Raw genomic sequence first — 19,048 nt, 5'->3', positions numbered from 1 at the left:
GCTATGACCTTTCTAAATAATCGCATTTTCCTTTTTACATCAGCCACAAGAAAGCTGAAAGCCAAGTTTGCAACCCAGATCTGACAACCAAGTGGGGTTATATGATAGGCATTTCTGTGTGCTAATCTGACGCTCCCTAGGCACTAAACTCTATAATACACTGTCCCGGGTAATTGCTGTAACAAACCCAGGAGATAGACACTATTATTGTACTCTTTTTATAGATATGGAAACTGAGATTCACAGAAGTTAAATAATTTGCCCAAGATCCCACACAATGAGTAGCACATGTGGATTCCATCTCCTTTTCTTGGGTCTTAGTCATCTCCTGCTGGACTGTTATTACTCACTTAATTGATTCCTGGCCCCTGATCTATCTACACCACTATCAGATTTATCACCCCTCATTTTATTATTCATTTAGTTCATTCAGCAAATATTTCTTTTTTTTTCTTTTTTTTTTTTCAACGTTTTTTATTTATTTTTGGGACAGAGAGAGACAGAGCATGAACGGGGGAGGGGCAGAGAGAGAGGGAGACACAGAATCGGAAACAGGCTCTAGGCTCCGAGCCATCAGCCCAGAGCCTGACGCGGGGCTCGAACTCACAGACCGCGAGATCGTGACCTGGCTGAAGTTGGACGCTTAACCGACTGCGCCACCCAGGCGCCCCATTCAGCAAATATTTCTAAAACGCAGGATGCCCACAGTTGAATTGAAAAAGATACTGTCCTGGTCCCACAGAATGTGTGGTCCAGTAGGAAAATGACATAAATCAAATAAGCACACAAATGAGAATATAATTACAAACTGAGATAAAGACTATTAGGAGTCTTGCTTTTAAATAGAGACATTATAATAATAAAGATCAGAGCAGAAATAAACAATATAGAATCTAAAAAAACTGTAGAGCAGATCAATGAAACCAAGAGTTGTTTTTTTGAAAAAATAAAGAGAGACATTATAATCCAACCTGCCCTTCACTGTGGTCAAAGAAGGTTACCACGAAGAGGGATTGTTTGAGTTGAAGGATGAAGGATGAATGGGAACAGGGATTAAGGGTGGCAGAGGGGCTAAAACAGCAGAGAAAGGGTCTCCTGGAAGATAGAGGCCATAGGTCCAAAAACCAAACGGCAGGAGCGAATGTGGCACTTTTTTAAGAAATGAAAGGTCTATAGACCTAGAATGCAGTGAATGAAAGGGTGTACGGAAAGAGAGCTGACGATGAAGGTGGGGGTAGACGGTGACACTGTGTGGCCTTACAGACCTTCTCAAGGATATTGCTGTTAATCCGACAATAGAAGCCATAGAAGGGGGAAGAACTGCATGTCCAGTCCACACAGCAGATTACAATGTAAAGTCAGGTTCACATGAATCAGAGATCTTACTCCAGCATGGAGATTTACTAGTAACTTCAAGAATACAGGCAACCAAGAGGCACCGATAAAGCAGAGAAAGGTCTGGAACATTCCACATAGTTCCTGAGGTCTTTCCTTTTCTACATTGGGTGGAGTTTTGGAGGGAGTTTTGCAAGGTTATCTAGCAAGCCTTCCTTAAATTTTTACCACCATATGGAACTGGACGTCTTCTTCAGTGTTACCACGTGCAGCAATTTGTTCATATTTTTATTGTACGCTCACCATCGTCGTCTTGAACTTCTTTCTCCTCCTCTTTCGCTCAAGGACAAAAACTGTATCCTACTCATTATTTTATTTACAGTGTCTTAAAAGTGCCAAATGGATGTTTGTGGCATGAATGGATAAGCTGCAAAACGATTAAGAGATAGCTAAAGAACTGTGTTTGTGGGGCGCCTGGGTGGCGCAGTCGGTTAAGCGTCCGACTTCAGCCAGGTCACGATCTCGCGGTCTGTGAGTTCGAGCCCCGCGTCAGGCTCTGGGCTGATGGCTCGGAGCCTGGAGCCTGTTTCCGATTCTGTGTCTCCCTCTCTCTCTGCCCCTCCCCCGTTCATGCTCTGTCTCTCTCTGTCCCAAAAATAAATAAAAAACGTTGAAAAAAAAAAAAAAAAAAAATTAAAAAAAAAAAAAAAAAAAAAAAAAAAAAAAAAAAGAACTGTGTTTGCAAAGACAATACCATCTTCTAGGGTAAAACATTTATTAAAACTGTGAAGGAACTAACTTCACACTACAAATCTCAAAGAGGAAAAACATATAATTTCCATATCTATACCTTGCAAAAAAAATAAGCACTTTATTTTATACCCCCGAAATTACATTCTTTTCAATGTGTATAAAATTATTTTTCAAGAAAACTTGCGGGGCGCCTGGGTGGCTCAGTCGGTTAAGCGTCCGACTTTGGCTCAGGTCATGATCTCGCAGTTTGTGAGTTCGGGCCCCGCATTGGGCTCTGTGCTGACAGCTCAGAGCCTGGAGCCTGCTTCGGATTCTGTGTCTCCGTCTCTCTCTGCCCCTCCCCAACTTGTGCTCTGTCTCTCTCTATCAAAAATAAATAAAATGTAAAAAAAACAACAACAACTTGCTAATTAAGGTAACTTCGTGTTCTATTAATTAAAAATGAAAGTGTAACCTCTGGTGTAAGTCTGGTTTCCAGAGTTGAATTTAATAGACCAGCTTAATTTTTAAATTATTTTTGGGAAATAACATAAAGCTGAATACTTTTTGTTTTACCATATGATGATACATTTTTTTAACTTTATTTATTTATTTTGAGAGAGAGAGCAGGGGAGGGAGCAGAAAGAGAGGGAGAGAGAATCCCAAGCAGGCTCTGCACTGTCAGCATGGAGCCCGACGCAGGGCTCCAAGTCATGAACTGTGAGATCATGACCTGAGCCAAAACCAACAGCTGGATGCTCAATTGACTAAGTCACCCCTATAGGGATATATTTTTAAAATTACCATCATCTCTTATCACAACAGTTTCATGAATGACAGTATATTTTTTTAACTTTTTATTTTGAAAAAATTTAAGAGTTGTAAGAAAATCACAATGGATGTCCTTATATACTTCACCTAGAGATAACAAACATATTACTACACCCTTCTCTATCTCCCTATATAAGCTTATATATATATATATATATATATATATATATATATATATATATGTATGTATATATGTATATATGTATATATGTATATATGTATATGTATAGCATACATATTTTTGATGAGTCATTTTGAGAGTAAGTTGCAGACATCATAACCCTTTACCACTAAGTATTTCTGTGTATATTTCCTATGTAAAAATGTATTGTCTTACATAACCATGGCACCATCATCAAATTCAGAAAAGTTGATATTATTGTCTCATATATGATCTATATTAAAATTTTGCCTGTTGTCCCAACATTGTCCTAAGAGAAAATAGGTTTTAAAGCACATTCAAGGGGCACCTGGGAGGTTCCGTCAATCGGTCAAGCATTCAACTTCAGCTCAGGTCATGATCTCACGGCTGGTGAGTTTAAGCCCCACATCAGTCTCTGTGCCGACAGCTCGGAGCCTGGAACCTGCTTCAGATTCTGTGTCTCCCTCTCTCTCTGCTGCTCCCCCACTCACACTCCATCTATCTCTCTCAAAAATAAACATTAAAAAATATATATATATCATATATATTATTTAAAAAACACATGCAAAATTAGAAATTATCAGGCAGAATCTCAAAATAAAAGACATTCCTTTTACAGAGGTATACATTTAGCTCTATGAAAATAAAATCACTACTTAGTCCTTGTTTTCTTGTTCCCACTTGGAACCATGGAAGCTACACCACAAATTTGTTAATCAGACCCACATTTGGTAGCCACTTATAGAGAAGATTAAATAAAGACATTATTACATGAAATTCTTTTTTTTTTTTAATTTTTTTTAATGTTTATTCATTCCTGAGAGAGACAGAGACAGAGTACGAGCAGGGGAGGGGCAGAGAGAGAGGGAGACACAGAATCCGGAGCAGGCTCCAGGCTCTGAGCTGTCAGCACAGAGCCTGATGCGGGACCCAAACTCACAAACCGTGAGATCATGACCTGAGCCCAAGTCGGACACTCAACCAACTAGGCCACCCAGACGCCCCGTGAAATTCTTTTAATTGAATTTAATCAATGCATGAAAGAGTAGATGTCATGTTTTGAAAGATTACTACTTATAAGAAAACTGGACAAACAAGTTTTTTTTTAATTGTTGATTAATTCTAAATTAATACCAGTTAACTTTTCCGCATAGTTTTTAGATGCCTATCTTAGTATTTTTTACCTACAATATTAGAATTTACTGCAACCCTCTTCGCAAAGTGCTCCTATAACCAAAAGTCCAAAAATTACAAAACAGTATCTAGAAGAAAACTGGAAATACGTCAGAAACATTATCTATCCTTCTACCAACCCCTACCATGGATATATTTGGGACACCATGTGCAGACAAGGTCAAAGATAAAACAGCTAGTGGATTTGTCATTGACGAATATTTTTGAATGGAGTTAAGACTTTCAAAATTAGAATGTTGCAGCCCAGGAAGACAAAGACTAAAATAAGATACCATTAAAATCTATAAAATCATGATGTCCCTTGTCCTTCAGGATTCAGAAAAGAGGCAATTGTAAAAGAAAAAGGAAGGAATGTTCTGGGAGTAAGTAAGCCTTGAATGGCAATAAAAGCCAAAAATATAAATATATTCAAAAAGCGTTGAGGGATGTTTATAAATTTTAAATTCATAATTCATTAGAGAAACCTGAATCAAAGCAAATTAGGAATGTTTCATTTATATCCATAACCTGTGCTCCCCCCAAAATATCTTTCAATTGGATGAGTCATTGACCTAAGTCAGTGTGACATTTTCATACTGTCAGTTTTTCATTTCAGAGTCTCTGCTACAGTGACACTTAATCTTATGCCTGTGCCATTGAGACTAGGCACATCCATTCATACATTAACACATGGTTAAAGCAGTCACATGTTTTTAAAATATAAGTTCCAATATCTAAAACTCAGACAGAAGCCTTTGGAGCACGGGGGGGGGAAGTTGTGTATATTATTCACTAATGATCATGAAATAATAGATTTGAAATTGACTTGAAAAGTACACATATACATCAGAAATACGAACCATTAATATTCTTCTCCATACTGTTTCATTTCTTTTCCCTCTTTTAAAGACATTCTTGGTACCTCTCAGTGTCAATATAAATGATGGAGTATAGATTGTCCTTTGTGGTTTCCATTCTTGCTGACAGTTTAATAGAAGTTCTGCAAAACAAACAAAATTAAACAAACACAAATCTTACAGGTCATTTTCAGTTGGAACAGTTGTGTAGGAACTCCTATAAAGTCAAACCCAAACCAGAAAACTTCAACTGATTATAAAAACTCTGTACTATGAATATTTCACCTCTCAAAGGTACCATATTGCATACTAAGAATGGAAGAAATGAAAAATAAACTTTCAAACTCCAATTTCCAAATAGTAGGGTAATCAGTATGCCCTTTGAGATTTACAGAAGCGTCCTTGGTTTTGGAAGATCTGTGGGATTGACCTTTTTCGGTGACAGTTTGGTTTCTGTTTGTTGTGTTAAGGGAGCCCAATGGCATCGCACAAGGCCCAGGACATACTAAGCATTCAGAAAAGATTTCATTGACTGGTTAATTCAGGGTAGAAGGGGGAGTATATCCAAGAGGATTTCAATTCATCTGTGTTTTGGTATGACTTCTAACAAACAAATGTACACCTCAAGCTGTAACTGTTCGTTCATTTGACATTTCCCTGCCTGGAAACCACATCAGAGATGCCCTTTTTCTGGCGGTCTACTAGTGTCACAAGACTTGGAAGTGTGATCAGCTCAGTGGGTTGAATGCTGTTCTGATGATGACTACTTCTTTCTTAGACAGCGCAAGGACGAGCTGGAACAGAGAATGTCTGCTCTCCAGGAGAGCCGGAGAGAGCTAATGGTCCAGTTAGAAGGTCTCATGAAGCTACTAAAGGTAAGACATTTCAAATAAATATTTCCTAGACCTGTGACTATGGCATTTGTAAAAATCGTTCACACATAATGTGCAATGATTTCTCCAATTACTATATGTGATTTTCCCCAAGATACGGCTTCAGTCCCAGATGTAGGATCTTTTCTTAGATATGTCCAATGATAGCAGTCAGTTATCAGGCTCATTCTTATCCATTTCCTGGAACCAGACTACTGAGGACCCTCATAGGACAACTTCTTGGCTTATTTCCAGTTCCTATGTCCTTGAAAGTACTAAAACTGGATTTATTCAGGAATATTGTACATTTAATAGCCTCGGAAGTTCTGAATAAAGTGAGCAGAAGCTAATGCTTCTGCAAGATGAAGATATAGCCATAATTTTGGAGATTATAGTTTTATTAAGAGGAGTAACTAACTGATCATTTCAGTGAAGTATTTTCTCTCATCTGTGAGGCTTTAGCAGCAAGTCACGTAACTTCCATGACTCTCAAGTACGAACTGTAAACAGGAATACCCCCTTAGCTCTCTGCGGGTAGAGTGTTTAATAAGATGATCCAGGGAAGTCCTCTGCAGAGCGCTGTAATCTGTTAGTCTCACTGGGAAGTGGCCTTCTCCGTTTCACAAACCCCTATCCCCTTCTTCAGTATATACTAAATCACGTGTCAAGTCACAAGTAGGCTAATTATGGTCACATGGCCACAGTCGGCCCAGGAGAGGTGTCAGTGCTAGGTGGTCATCCCGCCTGAGGTAGACAAGCAGAAACCACTGCGGATTGGAACTGTGATATGCTAAAGGCGGGAACTGATACTGAAACTTGCCCGGTCCCTGGGGCAGCTCGTCTGTGAGACAGACGTCCATCCTTTCAGTCCCCAGATCCCTCGCATCCCCCACACACCATCATTTACTGTTTTGCCCTTCCTCTTTTTCTGTCTTTCCTTTTTTTTCTTTTCTTTTTTCATTGCTTTCTTTCTCTCTCCCTTCCTCCTTCCTATCTTTCTTTTATGTGTTTAACAAATATTTGTTGAAACCTACTGTGTCCTAGCACTGGGCACACACTTACATATAAGTGCAACACTTCCTTCTTTGGTTTCCTTTGGTCTTTTTTTTTCCCCCCCCTTAGACAACTTTTCCTGCCATCAGTGTTGGGAATGCTTTATCTTCACTAAACAAAATTTACTTTTCAGTATATTAGCCATGTAAAGTGTAGAACTCAGTTTTTGTTGTACTATATATATTGAGACAGGACTGGATAATGGATAGCCTCTCACTGTTTCTCCCCTGTTGTCTCATTTGATGATCCAGAAAAGCTCTTTCAGCTTTCCTTTTCAAATATACCAAATGAAGAGGGTCGATCTCATCTTTCCCTTCACTGAATGACAGGAAACCTGGAAAATAGCCCACTGCTTATATTCCTATAGCTTCTGTCACCACAGCAATGGGGTGGGGGTGGGGGTTGGGGGGGGGGGTTCTATTTACTGTCAGCCATCTTGGCATCGACCTGGCCTAACCCAGCACAGTCTGTTCTATCAGGATGTATAAACAGCAGGCTAGAGGGATAGATCGTGTGGAAAGGAGGATGGACATAGGAAGGAATGAGATGGTCTGTAGTCTCACATACCTAAATAGACCTGGGACTAAAGTCACTGAGGTAGGAGAGGCCGCCACCGAAGCCGTGTTGATGTTTCCCCCATCTTGCATTCCCTCACACTGTGTACGCGTTCTGCCTGGAACCCTGGGTAACCTAACTGTTATTGATTCAATCTTTCTGTAGGAAGAAGAACTGAAGCAGGGAGTAAGTTATGTTCCCTACTGCAGGTCTTAACTAACTATGGAGGGGCCTGCCATCCTGCCGTTTTTCCCATTGCTTTTGCCTCTAATGTCTGTTCACGCTTCAGTTTGGAAAGAGAACAAAAATCATACTAATTTGCTTCCTTTTCAATGTAGTGCTTGCATTGAGACATACAAAATTTAGCTTTTTTTTTTTTTTTAATAACTGTTACTACTGTGGGCATCAAAAGAAGAGCGATTACACCTTTTAGAAGAGGGGGAAAACATCATAATGTGTTGGAGACTTTTTACAGCTCCAGGGGTCTAAGTTTCCAACCAGTCTCATGCTTTTCTGGGTTATTGATCAGACCCTTCTCTGAACAGAGACACCCACTCTGGCCACTAAAGCTACATACAGCACTCAAGCTAACCTCTCTGCATCCTCTCATTTAGTTCAGTTTCCATTTTACTGGAAAGGTGTGTGACCTCTTTGTACAAAATCAGCCAGTTACATCTCTTTTCATTGCATAATTACTAAGCCCTGTTCCCCCCTGGTCACCAAAATGGGTTCAGTCCAGGAGAAACACTGTCCTCAGTATCTGCTCATTTCCCATTGTTTAGTTCTTGAGAACGGAATCCCTACCACTGGTTCGTAATAATCTCAAAAGAATGGGTAACTTTCAGCCCTACTCTTATCACCAAGAACCTCTCCGCTCCGGGAGTTCACAAGGCCCTTGCATACATCTTCTCTGGAAGCAGGAACACTGTGATTCTCTAACTGTAGTCGCTCAACTGGAACCCTGTGTCTGACCCTGTGGTCCGGTTCAGAGCCATGAGAGGGAGTAGCCTACTCGAAACATAATAATAACAAAACAGAAGCAAAAGAACAGCAACTTTAATTTCAGGTGCACGTACCAAACCGTGTATGACGCTATATCCCATTTGCTGGTTTCACCAGGAAGTTTCACCTCATTTCCATGGATCGATTAGAACCACAGCCTATCCAATTTCAACGTACCTTTTATTCTTCTGTATTCTCTTTCCTGTTATTCATTGTGTGTGTTTGTGTGTAACAACGAACGTTTGCAAAATGCTGGACACAGTTTTACCCTTCCTTCCCACGGTCTGTAAAAAAGGAAAGTGTAAAACTAATCTGTAATGTCAGACAATAAAGACAATGTATTACACTATTTTGTATTTTGTGAAAAAAGTTGCTTTACTAAAGTCAAATTTTAATGAGAGACAGTCCCCCTTGGTGAAGGACGCACATTTATAGCCTGTCTAATTGCCCATAAAGGCGTACACGGGGCATTGCTATTGTAGTTCCAGCGCACTTAGATCATGGTAGAGAAAAATGCCTTGCTGTGCTGCTTCTCTGTGCAAACAGCCTCTTTCCTTTCCTGTCTCTTACTTAGCATGTGCACAGAAAAAAGGGGAAAAAAGCTCAAATATAACCTCACACCTAGTGGAGAGAGGGCAATCATCCTATAGTCCATCAGCCTTGCTGAGCCATCTCCCTCAGGGGCCCATTTCCCACCATTCCCCAGGCCACACATTCTTGAAAGGCTGTGTGGACCAGGAAGTTCATAAACCCATGGCTGCAAACAGCCAAACCATGGCAGCACCCATAGAGCATTACTGCCTCCTTTCCTTCCAGCTCCTCCCACGGAGCCCTCAACAGTGGCTGCATCTCTGAAAGTCAGCCCTCAGCTGGGTACCGCTGCCTAGGTTCTAAAGGGCCATCATCGGGAACGCTCAGATGTCAGCAATGCAATGTCTGGGTGGGGAGAGAATTTGCTTGTCTTATTTATTGATGTGCTTGTATAGTCAAGCCTCTTTTCCAAAAGGACCCAAGGCAGCTCCCAACAAAAGACATCAGCAATGACTTCATAAAATAAATATAGAAAGATCAGAAACTAACGAAGAGAAAGTGCAAATATGCTAATCATAAGAGACAAGGGTGTTCCTCTGAGCTTTTTGGCAATGAGGCAAAAAAAAAAAAAAAAAGGAAAACATAATTGGTGGTTTTATCGGGACAGAAATACCAGTTCTCAGGGGACCAAAATTTCTGTTGGCATAAAATATGAAAAAGAAGTCTTTACTCGGAGCTTTAGAGAATTTGTGCTGAATAATAAACGGGACAAATGCAGCAGCAGATGTTAAGTGGCTGATTATTGTACTGACCTTCAGTTAAAATTAAAGACAGAACCCTGTATGTCCCAATCCTGAGCAGGCAGATCTACAAGGAAAGAAACATATGCCATTCAAATATATAGACTTGGTATAACATGATCTAAGGAGAGAATTTAGAGGTTTTAGTCTGCCGTCTGCTTCTAAATTCTATTTTTATTTATGAGCCTTACCCCTTTGGGGACATTCTCTTTGTAAAATCAGATTTAAGACACTGCACACAACAAATTGTGCTTGATTTAATAACCTCTACTTGCTTTATCATAAGTCTCTGTGGTTCAATGTATTTTATGATACTGGTATATATAATTCCTACTTCTGTTTCTTGTTAGAGATAATGCATGAATTTATCCCCCTTGAGGAGAGAACATGAATTAAAAAAAAAAATAGTGCCTGTAATATAATATGATGATTATGGTATCATAAGCAATAAATTTTTTTTTACAAAACTTGCATCAAAATTATCCTACCCTCTTTCTTCTTTGTGTATTTTTAAGATTTATTGGAGGAACCATAAAAAGAACACTCATAAAAAGTGTAATAATGAAGGCAGCTGGGGTATAATTGCAATGACAGTATGTTTCAGAGTTTCTGGTAGACTTCCAGTTTCCAATATCATGTCCCAATCTAAAACCAGATATCCTGACTTTGAGTTCAGGATGTAAGGTCTCAAAAAATTTTTGCAGAAAGGTGACTGGTGTTAGATCGGACGGTAGGGTCCCTGTTCTTCTCTCATACCTGTAAGATCTTGAGTTAGCCAGTTAACTTCCTGGTAATTTATCTCAAACAGACTGCTAATACATGGCCCACAGGATTTGGGGGGAGATTTTGAAAGCTAATGGATGTGAAAGCACTTTGTAAAATACTATATGCATGTCAGATATTAGTATAAAAGTGTGTATATGTTTATACACATACATCCAACAATACGTAAACTTTTGTGATTTGACCCCTATTTTACACACACACATGCATGTACACACACACTCACTTCTCTTCCTTCCAGTTAACTAAGAGTGTCTCAGTCAGAGGAGGAAAGTGAAACATCATTTCAAATTCCATCTCCTGCCCCCATTCTCCTCTCTATTAATAACTGGAGGCCCAGTTAACTTGGGAAATCATGGTCTCTCAGGTTTCTGCTTCTCCCAAACACATTGGGAATATGAGCGGGCCAGAAGTAACGAGTTTTATCAGCATCAGTTCACCTTCCTTTATCTCCCTCACCCATCTTCTCTGGTGGGTATTCTGCGGAGTGGTGAAGCAATCAGAAATGGGATGGTGTTGGCAGGGTGGGGGGGGGGGGGTGGGGGGACAATTCACATCATAAATAATCAACTGCAATATTAGGACTGGCATCCAGTGTTCAAAACATACCCTCTCAGGCTCTCTCTCACACAAACTTTTTTAAAATTAGGGATTTAGTCAATTCATTCTAGGAAAGTAAAAATTATTTTTTTTTTACTTGAAAACCTTAGGAGATGACCTTCTGGTTCAGATTAAACCACCCCCTGACCAGCCTCAGCCCTCTTCACTCCCCACAGCAAACCTGGAGCATCCTCGCGCTCTCTGCAATACCCCTCCTCTTCTCTTCCCTCGCTCATGACCCTCTAAGACCTGGAATATTCTTCTCTCCTGGCAATACGACCTTTCTTCTGCCCGGAAATCTCCACTATTAAGACTCAAGTTAAGTGATGCCTCCTGCCTGACCAGTTAGGATTAGTCACCTCAGGGGCGCCTGGGTGGCGCAGTCGGTTAAGCGTCCGGCTTCAGCCAGGTCACGATCTCACGGTCCGTGAGTTCGAGCCCCGCGTCAGGCTCTGGGCTGATGGCTCAGAGCCTGGAGCCTGTTTCCGATTCTGTGTCTCCCTCTCTCTGTCCCTCCCCCGTTCATGCTCTGTCTCTCTCTGCCCCAAAAATAAATAAACGTTGAAAAAAAAAATTTAAAAAAAAAAAAAAAAAAAAAAAAAGGATTAGTCACCTCATCCCTACCCCCACAGCCCTTTGTACACAGCAATCCCTATGATGATAGTCAGTGAACTCAAACTGGAAGAGAGGGTGAAAAGAGGGTTGGACATAGCTAAACGCTACTCTGCTGTACCTTCTCCGGCTGCTGAGTCAAACCTGGCTGACAGGGCTGCATTCCCAGCCAAACCTGAGAGGTAGGCTTTTCAGTCAGGGGGAGGATTGTGCACTCGTGTCCCCTGGTCATCTGCTCAGCCGTGTCTCCAGGCAGTGCTGGTTCAGCAATTACACATTTGGTCCCTTCCCTGAAGCCTCCCTCCTTTCTGGTGCCGAGTGGAAACCAAAATACTTCCTGGAAAAAATCAGAAAATGTATGGATCTTGTCAAGCTTCTTAAAAATTGATACAACAGCAGGTTGAGTGGGCTCAGAGGATGGAGTGCAGAAATGAATTTTTCATCTATTCACTAGGAAGCAAGCTATTTTAAATTTGCCAAGTATGATGTATGTTTTCCTTCCTCCATAAATCAACTCTCCTCTCAGGAATTTTAGATCTATATATTGATCTGCATGGACTGTTGTCCCTTAAGTATTCACTCCATTAATCATCAAGTAATTTCCAGGAAAGGATGTTCGCAGAGATGACTCACTCTAACTCTTCTAAAATTGTTAGCAGACAACTATATATACTTCGTGAACAGGCCAGAGGCCACCATTCCGCAGTGGTCACTACCTGAAAATGAAACTCCACTGATCAATCCCAATACCAAGAGGCAACTGTCCTTTCCTAGTGAGTCTACAGAAAGAACAGAAAGGAAGGCCAGAGATGGCATTTCCAGCAGTAGGTCCCAGGAAGCTACCGTGCATCAAACTGGACAGTGTCCGGACAAAGAGACAGGGCCATCGTCACCCAGGGAGCCAGGGGCCTCCCCGCCGGAGTCTGGACATTCCTTGGGGGTTGGGAGTTGCAGGGAAGATGCCACTGGATCTTGTCTCCAGCACAGAATCTCTACCTGAATTCTTCACGTAATCAGACCGCTTGAAATTGCACCAATTAGATACTCATTTAGGAGATGGTGCCTATCAGTCATTTACACATTGGTGTGTTTACATTCAGGCCATTGTTTTTCCCTTAACACATCACCATAGTCAATTATTTTTCTCTCCACACAGACCATGAAGAGGGGTTTTGAAGGAAAGAAGCAGACGGAAAGCAGTGGGGAAAGTTGACTTTGGAGACCAGGCATTATTAAGCAGGGAGAGTTAGGGCTGGGAATGCCTCAAACGCAGCAGGAGAGAGCCCAGGGCACAAGGAGAAGGGGAGAGTGTTGCCAGAGGTAAGAGACTCACCGACTGGAAGGTTAGAAGGGCCAGGTGAAGGCCCAAAGGGAGAGGACGGCGCCATGGGCACCCTGCACTGGAGACCCTGATGGAACAGGTGCCAGTGGTGCTGGTGTGCGTGCAGCCCCAGTACAGCCATTAAGATACTGAAATGCAAACTCACAGCCCCACATCTGAAATCACCAGGTCCGGGTGTGTCCCAGGATTCAGAATCTTTCTGGGTTTTAGAAAGGCAGTACAGTGCAGACGCCATAGAAATAGCCTCATGTCAGTAATGAAACGACAAATGTTGCTTCTCGGATTTCAAATTTGCAGATAAGAGATTTGCACCTGTGTATCTGTACTGATTGATAATTGGCCCACAGTCTCTTCCACCACCAGGGCCCTCACACTGCACCCCGCCATCCGGCAATTGAAAGCTATTGCACAGCCCAGCCAGAAGCCTGGGGCCCCTACTCCAACACCCCTCCCCGGTGGGTCCAGATACTGTGTTTTCTCAGCCTTCAGGCTGCTAAACCTTTCTCCATGAGTGGAGTGTGTGGTGATTGGTCACAGGGCCCCCGATCCTCAGAAGCGGCTGTGGTGCGGTGGGAAAGCCCTGGGCTTGAAGGCGAAAGGCTGGGGATCTCATTTATTTCTGCCACTCTCTCACTGGGTAACCCAATTAGCACCTCTGAGCCTCAGTGTGCTAACCTGGAAAATGGGAATAGAATACTTCACATGGTGGCTAGCAGGATTAAGTGAAATCGTTGGGGTTAAAGTGCTTCATAGACTGCGAATTGCTATTCAAATATAAGCTACTATCATTCCTAGCACCAATAATGAGGAGAATGAAGCCAAACAATGTACGGAAAAGTGCTTTATCCACTGTAACACATACACAAGTGGAGTTGTATTGTTATTATCGTGAACCCGCTACCCCAGAAGAGGGTCTGGCTCCCCAGAGCTGAGGTATCCCTGCCGTTAACCTCCTCCCTTCAGCCCCTCTGTCCACCTTCCCATCCCAGTCCTTCCTCCGTCCAGTGCCGTGACTGGTCCTGGGTAAAGAGGACAGGTAAGAAAGGGCGGGGAGCCCTGCTGAGGGCCCTGCCTGGAGAATGGCACACAAGAGGGCTTGCCAGGGGGAGGCAGCCCTCAAGGCAGCGAAATGCCTTTGATGGGCCCTCAGCAGGCAAAACCCAGCCAGGTCCCTGCAGCCAAGGGCAGACAGAGCATCCATGCTCAGAGGCCAGCCCAAGCTCTCCCGCTCTGCCTCCTGGGCAAACCTTTTTACCTCTCTGAGCACTGGGGTCCACAATTGCATCTTGAGAGTAATGATGCCCTACTTCAGGGGGTCATGGAGAGAAATGCACATGAAGACCCTTCTACAGGGCAACGCATGACTCAAATGTGGTCATGTATTATTGGCGTGGGAAGGGGGGGGGGGTGCCACAGTAGCTCAGAAGCAGAGGTTTCGTGGCTATTGAGATGAACTGGCAAGGTTTGCTGGGGAAAACCAGACCTGTCCTTGAGCGGGCTGGGGCCACAGGCTGCAAAGCATCGCGAGGGGGCAAGCTTCCGTTCCCTGGGCCTGGACAGACCATTCAAGGTACTGTTGAGAATGAAAAGAGTGGAATCCCCAGCCCACTGGATCACATGAGTTATTTCCTGTGCTCTGCTCTGTTTTGCTTTGTGTTTAATTCTAGATTTTTCTCAATTTATAGATGTGACTTGTATGTGTGATGCCAAGCCCTGGAAAGCTAACAGCATGGCATTTGACAGGATTGATGTTGTGTGTTTTAACTGCAAGCAGCCCAACCCTCAGCAAAGTCTAAATCGAACACTCCAGAGCAGTGCTCCCAGGGTGCACGTCCCTGGGTGTGAATGGGTTGGTGCTGCACCTCTGGGCCTTGCTATGGAAGAGTCCTCACTCTCCCTGGCAGGACCCAGCAATCTGGACTGGAGTCTATGTGAGCACCTGAACACCTCACCTCTGAGTATGCACCAGAGGGTCTCATTGCATCCTCTTATTCATGACTGGCTTCCTTTGTAAACTAATTATTATAACACAGAAAGTGTTTCCAAGAAACCTCATTGTGTGGAGACAAAGCTGTGAAATTCAAGGTGTGAACAGTTTCATGCCGAGGACTGTGGTATAGAGGGAAATGGCTTTTAGTTGCTTTCTCCTTTTTTTTCTTTACTCCTTCTTAAACCCCACTGTTCTGATTGCTGAAATTAACTGCTTTTTCATCGATGAAGAGAAGGACATTTCCTGCAGGACGCCAGTATTGCTTGACAGGATCTGGCCTATAAATTATCCTCAAAGATGATGCCAGGACAGATACTGAATATTTAGGAAGGTATAAACCACATCCATCCCAAATAGTCTCTTCGTTTATATTGCAAACTTTGTCCTTAATAAACGTCTTTTTATTCTACGTGGAACTTCCTTCAAGGAGGAAACAGACACACCTTGTAAATTTCACGCTTAACAGTAGCCTCATTACCTGGGCGCACATATCGTGTATTATAGAACGATGCTGTACTAATATTCTTAACTTTCAACAAGTAACCAAAACTCCAGGTTATACAGAATAAGGTCCTAAATTATCTGCACCTGCAACTCAGGTTAAGGATTACCATCTCAACTACCTAGGATGCCCTCCTGCTTGGGAACCTCACCGTGACTGTTTTTAACCTTTGAAGGAGGCTTTGGGAAAACAAATTAACGACTCGCATTGTCTCTCCAGACCCAGGGGGCAGGCTCTCCTCGCTCCTCCCCCAGCCACACCATCAGCAGGCCCATCCCCATGCCTGTGCGGTCCGCGTCTGCCTGCTCCAGCCCGTCCCACACGCCTCAGGACTCCCTCACGGGGGTAGGGGGTGATGTTCAGGAGGCGTTTGCACAAAGTAAGTGGGGTCACGTTTTGTTGTTGTGTTCTGCTTTTTCACGTGGCACATAAGTCACCACGGTCTGTTGAGCGTTTAGAATCTTTGGAGCCACAGTGTGGAAATGCCAGGGTATTCCTTGTGCCCACCTGGCCCCAGAGCTGTTTCAGAAACTCCTTAGGCTAGCCTGTTACTCACTTCACCATCTTACCTTCTTTCAGCTTCTATCGCCCTGCTCCATTTTTTATGAGTCTTTGCTCATTAAGGGAAAGGAAAACCTTTCACCAATATCCCAGGAAACTTTATAAATGTAACCCATTTTAAAGTTCTGAAAGATCTTATTTCCTTTATGTTAAAGCAAACTCAAATTGAGGTTAAACAGTCCCAGCTGAGGTGGTATGCAGCCCTGCAATGAACAAGCAGATAATTTAATCATTTTACAGCTGCCCTAAAGAGTTGACCATTGCCTCTGTAATACAGGGCCAAAGGGTTGGAGGTTCAGCCTCCATAGTTAACAGGAGCACAAAGACTGAAAAATATAACAGTATTCTCTCACCTGCTGCCTTTTCCATTCACACACCGGGGGTAGGGGTAAGGTCTTTCAAGACAAGTGATTGTATTCATTTGGAAATATTTTAAGACTTTTAAGACTTTTTCTTGCCATCACTTTTTACATTTACAGAAAGTTCAGGGGAAAAAATGCTTCTGCAGACCCTCACTCTGCGAATCTCATTCCCAGAAGTAAACACTATTAAGCAGTTTGGTCCTTCTCAATTCTTCATATACATATAATTATGTATGTTTCAGTGTGTTTTTATAAACATCTACCCTTCTTTTTCACACAAACAAGACCATGCATTGCATTTTGGTCGGCAAGTTGCATTTTCTTTAAATTAGCAATATATCATGAACGTCCTTGCAGATCCTCACATATAGATCTAAGGAAAAGAGAGATAGTTGACTACTAGTTTTAAGGCAAAAAGGAACATAAATGAAGTCAAAAGACAAAAAATAGGCTTGAGGAAAACGTTTCCAGCATTAAGTGGCAATCAAGTTGTATAATTTCAGCTACTCATAAAGCATATAGAAATCAGTAAGAAAAAGACATTCCCGAAACAAAAATAAGTGAGGGATATGGAAAGAACTATAAATTGCCAGTAAAGATATAAAGAGGTGTCTAATCTCACAAACTATTGTAGAAATACAAGTATCACCTCTTGCCTAGCAGATTTTTTAAAAAATTAACATTAGTAATATCCACAAATAGCAAGAGTGTGAGGAAAGAGACATTCTCATCCATTTTGTATAGGGGATAAAATCTTACATTTTAAAGGAAGAGAATGACGTACTCTCTGCTAGGAGGGAAAAGGAAAGACCCATAATATGGCTTTTTTTTCTGAAAAAGAAAATAAGTTATACAAAAAATTTTAAGTTATTGAAAATAACTTTCTTTTTTTTCACCTTTAGAAGAAAAAATGTCCTTTCTCTAAATCTGATCTTAAGGAAATTTACAGTATTTTAAATCTATGAGCTTTCTATATTTTTTAATGTTTATTTTTGAGAGAGAGACAGAGAGAGAGTTCTAGCAGGGGAGAGGGAGACACAGAATCCGAAACAGGCTCTAGGCTCCAAGCTTTCAGCACAGAGCCCGACACAGGGCTTGAACTCACAAACCATGAGATCATGACCTGAGCTGAAGTCCTCCACTTAACTGACTGAGCCACCCAGGCGCCCCTAATAGCTTTCTAATTGTTTTCTCTGATTCCCTTGATTTTTTAATTTACATGTATTTATTATTTTACTGAGTTTGACTTTCTGAGAAAGTACAGGATGAAATGTGGCCTATAGGCAGCTCCTAGCTCATAAAGAGCTCTTGCTGCCTAAGTTCATCTGCAGGTCAGCTGTTTGGAATCTTGAGCCTTTTTTTCCAAAGATATTATGTTCCATCTCTACCTCACACCCAAGCCAGCCGACAAATACCCATTTAACCCTTCGTGTGTCTGAAACATCATCGTAATCTTTGTCTACCATGGAGAAACCTAGTCTAAGTTGCAATTCAGGGTATTAGACATATACCTTCTGCCCAGGTCTTAGCGCAGGAGAAGAATCTCCACCCGTCTTGTATGCTCTGGGGCCTTCAGGGGTTCCCATTCCCCAGAGATACCTATCATGATAGGGAGAACTCTGGGAGCCCTAATGAGAGATAGAGACTGTGGTGACGGGGATCGGAATCCCATGTGCTGAGCCACCAGGTCATGGCTGAAACGGTAGCAGCAGCTGGCAAGGTGCAAGTCTCCGGGCAAAACCAGACTTTGCCTCTGTGTGAGTTTTCCTAAGAAAGGCGACCATAGATACTGGTTTACCTGGGACCATCCCAGGTTGTGCCACATCACAGTCTTATTATCATACCACCCCCTTTCACTTGCAAAACTCTCCCAATTTGTACAATCAATTAAATGAGCCCCTCCCTCATCCGTGGCCATGTCTTCTTAACATCGAAGCCATTACCCTAAGGACAATGTATTTTTTCAGAAAATAAGCCAAAACACCTTTGAAAAGGAGAAGTCTTGAAAGTTTTTCTTGCTTCGGGATATCGATGTAGATGATAAACCGCACAAAGAGTGGGGGGAAGAAAGGAAAAGCTGTGTGATTTTTTTTTTTTAACGATTATTTTTTCTTCACTCAAGGTTCAAGAAGAAACTTAAGAAATGACTTACTGGTAGCAGCAGATTCCATCACTAACACCATGTCCTCTCTTGTGAAAGAGCTGAATTCCGGTGAGTCCCCGGTCCCCTCTCGTGTGTCTGCTCTTTGCAGAGGGACCCATAAGTGCCAGGAGCCTGTGTTAGAGATCTCCTCATTGTCAAATATAAAAAGGATTTTTTTTTAAGATCTGTATGATATTTTTGGTATATTCAGATATTTCAGCACTGTTGCTATTTTGCTGACAAGACGGCTAATTACATGCTTAATGCAGA

General features: G+C 42.1%; 1 protein-coding gene across 28 annotated transcripts in view; it reads left to right on the top strand.

The window, feature by feature from the left end:
• DTNA (dystrobrevin alpha) overlaps positions 1-19,048 on the top strand; it is a 359,115-nt gene that overhangs the window by 326,934 nt on the left and 13,133 nt on the right. For 19 of the 28 annotated variants that reach the window (XR_009250990.1, XM_058692367.1, XM_058692375.1 and 16 more), the window contains 4 exons: positions 5,849-5,945; positions 7,716-7,736; positions 15,932-16,091; positions 18,758-18,847. Coding sequence is in view for 27 of the 28 variants with exons in the window: in XM_058692367.1 (XP_058548350.1) it covers positions 5,849-5,945; positions 7,716-7,736; positions 15,932-16,091; positions 18,758-18,847 (368 nt within the window). In the remaining variant the exon portion in view is untranslated. Of the gene's footprint in view, positions 1-5,848; positions 5,946-7,715; positions 7,737-8,616; positions 8,902-15,931; positions 16,092-18,757; positions 18,848-19,048 lie in introns of those variants that run through there. The other 9 variants (XM_058692382.1, XM_058692377.1, XM_058692381.1 and 6 more) reach the window with 3 other exon arrangements.

The sequence above is a fragment of the Neofelis nebulosa genome, chromosome 11, assembly GCF_028018385.1.
Source record: "Neofelis nebulosa isolate mNeoNeb1 chromosome 11, mNeoNeb1.pri, whole genome shotgun sequence".
NCBI classification, from domain to species: domain Eukaryota; kingdom Metazoa; phylum Chordata; class Mammalia; order Carnivora; family Felidae; genus Neofelis; species Neofelis nebulosa.
The sequence above is the reverse complement of the archived record's forward strand: the minus strand, read 5'-3'. Positions and strand labels throughout refer to the sequence as shown.